This window comes from Vigna radiata, chromosome 11 (assembly GCF_000741045.1).
Source record: "Vigna radiata var. radiata cultivar VC1973A chromosome 11, Vradiata_ver6, whole genome shotgun sequence".
Lineage (NCBI taxonomy): Eukaryota > Viridiplantae > Streptophyta > Magnoliopsida > Fabales > Fabaceae > Vigna > Vigna radiata.
Genome location: NC_028361.1, coordinates 6,451,522 through 6,460,452, shown reverse-complemented (window position 1 = coordinate 6,460,452; position 8,931 = coordinate 6,451,522). Strand labels below are relative to the sequence as shown.

Here is an 8,931-nt window from a genome sequence, read left to right as displayed (position 1 = left end):
TTTGATAACTACACCTACAAAGGATGCGCGAATATCCCAAATCTTACGAATAGTCCATTGTTTACTCATCAGTAAAATCAATTTATCCATTTCACTTTGCGATTCTGTATAAAACTTGCATAATTAATCAATTTAATAAAACTTTGAATGTGACTTTAAAATAACTATCACAAAGGTTACTAATGTTTAATAATATCATAGATTTTAACATGTTTAATTTGATTTATAAAAACAGTATAAAAATTAATCCATCTTCAAAAGCTCTACTCTAAAGTTATCAATTAAGCTAAAATAAGATCTTAGCTATCAATAATCTATACACCTAACCATGAGTGTATTGAAACATGGCATCATAATCTGCATAATTAGATAATATTTCGTTAAGGGGCTAGTTCGTTAAAAACTAAGAACTAGAAAAATCTTGACAAAAGAAAGATTTAGGAAATTCGTAAAACGAAGTCAATTTCATCTATATTGCATGATCCTCAAAATTATTTCATGCAATGAAGCTTGTTCATAAACATGGTAACAACTCCATGATCCTCAAATTATCTACAGTACAGAGAACAGCAAAATAAATCTGCTGCTGCTCAAAGAGGGACATCATATCCATGCAAGAGCAACTGAACACAGATTGTTCAGTATACTTCCACATTCCATTGTTCTGCCTTCTTCAATTGCTTCTTGTAATCAATCCAATCGATACCTACATCAACAAAACCAACTCAACATGAAAGAAATTTCTCTAATTATGTGCCAGGACTAGAACAATCAAACTGAACAGTGATTTTCAATACAGTTTGTCATCATGTTTCAGTTTAGTCCAGTCTCAACTGAATGAAGTTATGATGAGACTTAACCATGACCAAATGGAAAGTGTTATATTTTACCATCTTTTGCTGCCAATGACACCATTATGTCATCGATTCCCTGTTCCATTCCTTTCAATCCACACATGTAGACAAAAGTGTTATCTTTCTTCAGCAATTCCCATAACTCTTCTGCATATTGAGCCATTCTAGTTTGGATGTACATCTTTTCTCCCTTCTCGTTTGTCTGCTCTCTGCTCACAGCAAAGTCTAGTCTGAAGTTGTCGGGTGCTTTCTCCTTCATCTTTTCAAATTCCTGTTCCACACATCACCGTGCATAAAGATCTATAAGCCTTCAGATTCAACACACCAAAATGGTGGAAGATGTTCCTCAATAAAAAAAGTACTTTGATTCATCTCACCTCCTTATAAAGTAGTGAGCTGCTTGTGGGAACACCCAAGAAGAGCCATGCCAAACCATTGAACTACACAGACCCCATTAGTCGTCAAACATTCATTTCGTACAAATACCTTTTTTGCAATAGTAACAACTCTTAACTATTTTCTTATGCACCAAATACGAGGCTAAGAGTTTTCCTCCTTCGAAAGATGAACTTTTCTGGATTTCTATGGTAACTCTTCCCTTCAATCTTTCAATATATAAATACTTAACTAACTAACCCCTTTTACTTTAGAGTGTATTTTTTGGATGATCGTAAAGTAATAGAGGAAATTGAAATGATTAATTATACACATTGTCATATTCATTGAATCAAGAACCATATAAGTCTCCGGGTACACTTACCTTGTAGTCATCATGCTTCTCGAAGAACATTTTCCATAAAAATGAGCGGAATGGGGCAATTCCAGTTCCAGTGGCCAACTAAGGAAAAACAATTCATAGAGATCAATGGTAATGGTAATAAAAAATCAATGCAAATATTTGGATAAAAAAATAAACTTGACATCTATGTAGTTCTTTTCAAAATTTTCAAATATTTCTTTTTCTATTAAGATGAAGAGGGTTAGGTAATGTGTACCATGACGACAGTGGCATTGGGATCTTTTGGCATAAGCATCTCTTTACCAACAGGTCCGGTGATCTTTACCTCGGCTCCTGGTTTTAAGTCGCCTGAATAAGCATGACCACAGATGGGTAAACATAATTTCAACTAAAAAGGAAAAAAAAAAACTCACATTTGCTTGATGAAGTACATCTATTGACAACTATAAACAATAATTACATGCACTTCTTAATTTTGTATACACAGTTTAAAAGGAGAAAAATAATAAGACCACTATAATTTATTTTAACATTACTGTGTGAATTCTTTGGATAACATGAAAATGAACCTATTATTTTATAAATACTTGACCCTATATTATATACACACAAACACACAAAAACTAAAGCCAGTAATCCTTACACAAGAAATTTGAGCAAACTCCTTTGACAAGTTCTCCCTTTTCATTTGTGTACACAAGACGTTTCACGCATAAAGAAACCTGTTTTGGAGGCATCATATACATCAGATAGTAAATAAGTTTGAAGTCCTGAGTAAGTGATAAATAATTGAGCAAACTTAACTGCTATGATGCCTATCCTTGCAGAATATACATGTTGTTGAATATATAAACATAGGATTCTAATATCAAATTCTTTAAGTTGGAAAATTGAAAAGAGTCTAGAACACAGTTCAACATTGACGGAAGCTTTATAAAAACTCACAGTTTTGGAATCTCCAAAATCACCAAGGGCACTGCTGGCAATAGAATACAATCTCAGTTTGTGAGGCTTCCCATTCTTGTCGACCCCATCAGCAATTACCCCAATCGATTGTCCTTCTCTGTAAGGAACTTCTCCTGAAACAGCGGAAATTTATACATATTTTGAATAAAAAGGGTGGTTTTTCTACAGCAACATCCATGTTCTGAACATTGAAGAAAAAAAAAGTAAAAATTGAGAGAAAAACTACCCTCGGTGCTGAAGACCATGTGCCAAGTTTCTCCAGGTGCATCATCCCCAGTGATCTTTGTGTTGAGAAGACACCTACCAACATATGGGTCCTTGGGTCTGAACTTGTTCACGACCACACCTTCATCTTGTTTCTTGGCTTCCTTTTCAACCTTTGCAGGTGCCTCTGTGGTGACCTGGGCTCTTACTGAAACCACCCTTCCACTCACTGAGACATCTCTGTATTGCAACGAAACCTGAGAAGGAAAACAACGGGATCATACCCCAATTACATTGCAGCGGTAAATTTGTAACCTTTTTCTTGAATACATGTGAATGGAAGTTACCTTCTTGAAGAGGATTCTATCTGGGGCAGTGATGGAGGTTCTGGTCGGAAGAGACGTGGACTTAGAAGCAGGAAAGGAAACTGCAGCAGTTACCGCAGTAGCCATGTTGTAAAAACTAGAGACAGAGAATGCTTAATGAAACGATGATATGATGTGTGTGCAGTGAAGAACGAAAGGAAAGAGAATGAGTGAGGAAGATTTTAAGATTGGGTGGATGAGATTTCTAAGGCAATGCAGTGGCAGATATGAGGATAAGTTTATTTGTGTTGTTATGCAGTGTGTCACCACTCATTATTTACAAAGAACACGTGACAAAAACATTCAAAGGTACAATTTTTATCCTCTATTTTTTTTTTTACTTTTTATTTTTAATTTAAAATTTGTTATTTGTTTTCGTTTTTTGAAAATTCACAAATCTTAATTTCTAATTTTCTCTATGTTACAGTAAAAAGAAATGGAAAGAAACAAAGATAAAAAAAAAAAAAATCAGCTCGTATACTCATCTTTTTTTCATGCTTTTACTTTTTAGACCTTCATAATTTCTAATTGCACTCCAATAACTTTTTAGAATGTAAAATTAATTTATTCTAAAAGTGACTTTTGAATTAATTGTTATGGAAATCTTCTAGAACAAATTTTTTAGAATTTCTAAAATGTGATTTTCAAAACAAATTTTTAGGAATAGGATTTCTAGAATAGAATTTTCAAAACAATTTTTTTATAACAAGTGAAATGTATTAACTTTTGAAATGAATTTTTTGAAAAATAAGATTTCTGAAACATATATATAATGTTTTTTAGAATGAATTTCCTATTACAAACTTTCAATAAGACATGAAATAGGTTGTGTAATGAGCTCTTCTCCTAACAACATTAATTACGTAACAACAATAATGGTGTGTGGTGCAGTAAATTAAGATATTTTAGATTTTTTTTTTATTAATATCCGAGCTGAAAGAAAAAAAATTCTTATTTGTTGAGGTAAATGGGGCAGGCCCAATCCAACCCGAATTGAAGCTTAAGTTTTCTCATCCCAATGTAAATTCATTCTTCACAAAACTGATTATTTTTAAATGTTGAAAATATAATTTTAAAAAAGGTAAATTCATTATTATATAAGGAAAAATACATTTTTAAATTATATAAAGAAATTTAACTACTTTTACTTCATTTAAAGATGTTTTTTTTTTTCTAAATTACCCTAACTTTATTTAATGTTAGACTGAACTGTTGTCATAATTACTTTTTGATTTGAGAAGTTAACTGTGTTTTTTTTTATACATGAGAAACTGACAAAAAGATTTAGACGATTTACCTCGAAACCACCATACTCTTTAACAGCGAGAAACGACACGCTAAAATAAAATATATTAAAAACAGTGAGAAATTAAAAATAAAATAATTTTATGCAAATATTATAGTAAAATAAATATAAATTAAGAATGTTTTAAAAAAATATCAAATTATTAAAATATTAACTTATGAAATATTTGTCAATAAAATAAAATAGATAATAAAATACATTTTTCAGTGCATGATTAAAATGAATATAAATAAAAAAGTTTAAAGTGTTACATAACAAAAAATTAAAAACACTTATCAATCAAATAAAATAAATTTTGTATGTCTTTGGCTACCACAAACTTCACGAGTTTCGTTGGTAACAATGCGTGAGTGGAAAGTTTCGTGAAATCAAGGTTAAATATATTTTTTATTTCTCATATTTGTTTCTCCTTCTTAATTAGGTCCTTATGTTTTTTTTTTGTCCCAATTGCATCCTAATATTTGTAATTTGAGGCAATTAAGCCCTCTCCATTTTTTTTTGTCCCAATTGCATCCTAATATTTGTAAATTTGAGACAATTAAGCCTTCTAAATTGGTTTACGACGTTAGTTCCAGTTAACGGAGAGGGCTTAATTGTCTCAAATTTACAAATATTAGAATGCAATTGGAAAAAAAAAAAACATAAGGACCTAATTGAGAATGGGGAACAAATATATTTAACCTGAAATCAAAGTGTTCTTGATATATAATGAATAGAGTAATCTTTTTAATAATTTTTTTACAATAACTTATGTATTATTATTTTATTAGTCTATATATTTAAAATGGACCAATTATAAATTATGACATAAATATTATAAAAACGTTACGAAAAAAAAATTGTCAATAAGAAATTTTCCTTTCAAAATTGCTATGCGTGAATTAGATTACATTCTTACTTTATTTACTCCAAATTCCCTTGATCCAATATGGTATATCAATAAAAAACAAAAAACCAACGTCACCTCCCAATCGTGTGTACAGACTGATTCTAAGAATATAAGGTATATATTAAAATTGGTATTCAGCAACTACGGATTTAACAACATAAAGTAATCGTAGAAAAATAACTTACACACCAATAAAAAAAAAAAAACATACAACAAGAAGTCGTTCGTTAACCTTCAACAATTATGTGTTGGGCGCTATTGTACAGTCAGCTCTAGTTCCTGCGCTCAAGCTTATTTCCCAGTCTCTGTTTGATAAACGTAATCTTATTCTGAATATTATAAAGCCACAAATAACGCTAATAACAGCTAACACGCCTGTGTATTTTACTACGTTTCTCCCTGAAGCCTCTTTTTTCTTCTCTGCCTTCCTCCAACTGCACAATTCAAAACCAATGTCTAAAGAATTTATTACATTATAATTTTCTATCACCGTAAGAATTTATTATTTTAAATTATGATGAATCTTTCAAGTATATTTACTGCAGGGATTTAACAATAATAAAACTTAAATTCAATGCATATAAAAAACAACGATAAAATCTTCAATCCAAACTTACAATAAATATATCACCAAACTAAACTTTCTTATCTCGCAATTCCCAACAAATTAATATAACTTATTTTGTATAATAAACGCTTATTTTGTTAATATCTTGAAAAGCATTCGTCACTTCCACACACAATTCGATTACAATACTATTTTACATTTTTCTAATTTTTTAAAAAAGTATCTATTTGAAGATTAATTGAATCGTGTGTTCCAGATATACCAAATCCCAGTGTATATACTTACACGTCAATCAGGAAAAATCAAGACGAGACTTTTTTTTTTTTTTTTGGTTTCCGGCTATGATTACGTAACTAAAAATACAACATATCCGTTGTTTTCGACGTAAAGTATATTTGGTCTCATAAACGCCTGTAAGAATTATTTTGGTCATGAAATTGAGAAAATAATTACCTTTTGGAAGTGGGACAGAAAGTGACTGTATAATGAGAAGATGAACAAGTGAAGAAGGCATGATCGTGAGCGTCAGAACATGCGGTCTTAAAAAATTGTGAACTGAGGCATGGTTCAGTTTGGCACGTGTTTTTGCAAGCCACTGCCTCTTCATCCCTAATAACCTTAAGCTCCGTCGGACAAGCCGCGTTCAAGTCCGCCAAGCAACCCGTGGCCAAACACTTTCCATCTGTGGGAGCCACTCTCACCGCAAGGTTGAAACCCTCCACAAGGCTGACGTCGTATAAGTTCATCTGGGACGTGCCGTTAAAATCAAGCTCCACCAGAGTAATTGGTGGGGTGGGGTTCGCGCCTGCGCATTCAACCGTTGACTTCCCACAGTCACCTGTGACACATGAGAACTTGCCGGTGATGTCGATGGAGCAAAGGGTCCGACCCCACAATCGGCCGGACCAAGCTGGAGGCACGGGGAGAGTGTTCGAGTTACCCGGTAGGAGGGCGAAGCCGGTTGTGGGGAGCGGTGAGCTTCCGGCGGCAGATAAAACTGCTGGCCACACTGTGTAGGTGCACTTGTTGGTGATGGTCAAAGTCCTTGAATGTAACCCTGTAGCACAATTAACCATTTTTAGAACAAGAAACTAGGATTATATATAAGATATAGGAATATATATCCATATGCACCTGATGGGAATAGGAAGAGAAAAACACTGAACAATATGGAAATGGTTTTAGTTGAAGAAACCATAGTTGATGAACTGGCAAACTAAAATTTACAACGGATTCAGAGATGCAGTGTAACAGATTGGAAGGTATAATATATATACTCGAGGGTGGGTTAAGTTCTGTTGAAAAATATTAGTTAATATATATATATATATATATATATATATATATATATATATATATATATATATATATATATATATATATATATATATATATAAATGGTGGTGGCCTAAAAAAAGATGGTTTAAAATAATTTAAGATTAATTAATTAAAAAATATAATATTTTTTATTAAGTTGTGAATGAAAATTAGGAAAATGAAGAATTATACGTGTAAAAAATAATTCTTCTCTCTTGCTCTACCTAAAATCCTTCCGTAATTGGTTAATACTGTTTATAAATAATTACCAGTTTGGTCAAACTTGTTTTTAAATTATTCAAACCATCTTTTGATAGAGAGAAACAAAACATGCTAAACACCAATACAAGTACGAAAAGCATGGATAGGATAGGCCAGTGACGACATCAACACTGGCCGTCAAAGCCAATATCTAAGCGCGAAATTTAAAATTTAGAAAAAGGTAATGAGGAAATTATTCTTACAGACACCTCACATTCAGCCAGCCATCTTTCTTTCATCAGCATTATTCTAACTCTAAGGGTCTGGTCGTTTTAATGGATGGATTTTAAGTGTGGCTTCATTTTAATGGATGGATTTGAAGGAGAGAGTAGATGTATTTAAGAGTAATTTGAATGTTATTTTTTCTAAAGAGATTGGAAGGTGATTTAAAGTGTATTTAAAAGTAAAAATTATGAAAGTTTATATATGATTGAATAGATTGAGATAAAAAAAATATTTTAATTGATAAGAAATTAATATTATTAAAATATTTTTAGTGGTAAAAATAATATATATATATATATATATATATACTCACACACGTGTGTATGAATTGTCATACGGTGTGTTACCTGACTAAGGATGGTGGAATGTTCTCTCAACAGCATTATTATAATATGTTAGCCATGTCCACCGTTAAACCATGTCACAAAGTCGGTGTAAAATATATTTATGTTCGTGCAGTGACTTCGTCGCAGGATCGTACACTAGTGCATGTTTAACGTCACTCATAAGACGTTGATTTACGTGTAATTCGACGTATAGGAGCGGATGGTAGTATTATCGTAAATAGTCTGATAAAATAAACGTCGGTTTTCTTTAAAACAGACGTCTATTAATTTCACGACGTCATCACTGCAGCACCCCGACGTCTACTGAGCTGCATTTAATGCTTTTCACCTAAATCTCAGGCGCTTAGACGTCGGGTAGTCCAAATCCGACGTCTAAGGCATGTCTGTTAGGTGAGAATGAGAAAAAAACTTCAATTTTAACATCGGCGTTTCGGGGGACACGACGTCTATAATACTTGTAATAATTATGTTTACAAATCTTGATGGCCGAGACGTCGGCTATTTAGGGCCCCGACGTGTATGTTATTATAGACGTCGGAGCCCCATACCAACTGTCGTGAACATCCCTGACAGGATATCAAACGTCAATCGGTTCAGCTCTCTAGACGTCGGTTGCCCCTGACAAAAACCGACGTCTAATGGGTATTCAAAAAGTCAGTTTTAAATGTTCACTTGGACGTCATATTAGTAGGATAACCGACGTCTATAGACATCGGTTTCTAACCGACGCCCAATTCTATTTAAAATACCCCGCAATACTTCGCGGCATTCAGTTTCTGATATCGATCGTCTTCCTCTTCTCCTTTTTCTCTTGCCACACCTCTTCTTTTTCTCTCTTTTTGGCATTCTATTGTTGTTTCTCGTCTTCTTCCTCTCCTTTTTCTCTCTTG

General features: G+C 32.8%; 2 protein-coding genes across 2 annotated transcripts; both read right to left on the bottom strand.

The window, feature by feature from the left end:
* Positions 1 to 421: 421 nt before the first annotated feature.
* LOC106777632 (ferredoxin--NADP reductase, leaf isozyme, chloroplastic) lies at positions 422 to 3,307 on the bottom strand. Its single transcript, XM_014665293.2, has 9 exons — positions 3,111 to 3,307; positions 2,786 to 3,020; positions 2,539 to 2,672; positions 2,237 to 2,315; positions 1,850 to 1,941; positions 1,615 to 1,692; positions 1,232 to 1,294; positions 891 to 1,125; positions 422 to 706 (listed from the first exon to the last, which is right to left on the bottom strand). The coding sequence occupies exons 1-9, from the start codon at positions 3,213 to 3,215 to the stop codon at positions 639 to 641; spliced, it is 1,089 nt and encodes a 362-aa protein (XP_014520779.1). The 5' UTR covers positions 3,216 to 3,307; the 3' UTR covers positions 422 to 638.
* Positions 3,308 to 5,564: 2,257 nt separating this feature from the next.
* Positions 5,565 to 6,967, bottom strand: LOC106776679 (thaumatin-like protein 1). The gene is made up of 2 exons (XM_014664157.1): positions 6,345 to 6,967; positions 5,565 to 5,757 (listed from the first exon to the last, which is right to left on the bottom strand). The coding sequence occupies exons 1-2, from the start codon at positions 6,965 to 6,967 to the stop codon at positions 5,565 to 5,567; spliced, it is 816 nt and encodes a 271-aa protein (XP_014519643.1).
* Between the last annotated feature and the right edge of the window lie 1,964 nt (positions 6,968 to 8,931).

Coding starts and splice junctions, on each gene's coding strand:
- LOC106777632 (XM_014665293.2), bottom strand. CDS start 3,215: ATGGCTACTGCGGTAACTGCTGCAGTTTCCTTTCCTGCTTCTAAGTCC. Junction 1,942..2,236: donor AGTTTGCTCAAATTTCTTGT/GTAAGGATTACT, acceptor ATGCTTATTCAG/GCGACTTAAAACCAGGAGCC. Junction 1,126..1,231: donor GCTCACTACTTTATAAGGAG/GTGAGATGAATC, acceptor TGTGTGGAACAG/GAATTTGAAAAGATGAAGGA.
- LOC106776679 (XM_014664157.1), bottom strand. CDS start 6,967: ATGGTTAATTGTGCTACAGGGTTACATTCAAGGACTTTGACCATCACC. Junction 5,758..6,344: donor TTCTGTCCCACTTCCAAAAG/GTAATTATTTTC, acceptor TGAATTGTGCAG/TTGGAGGAAGGCAGAGAAGA.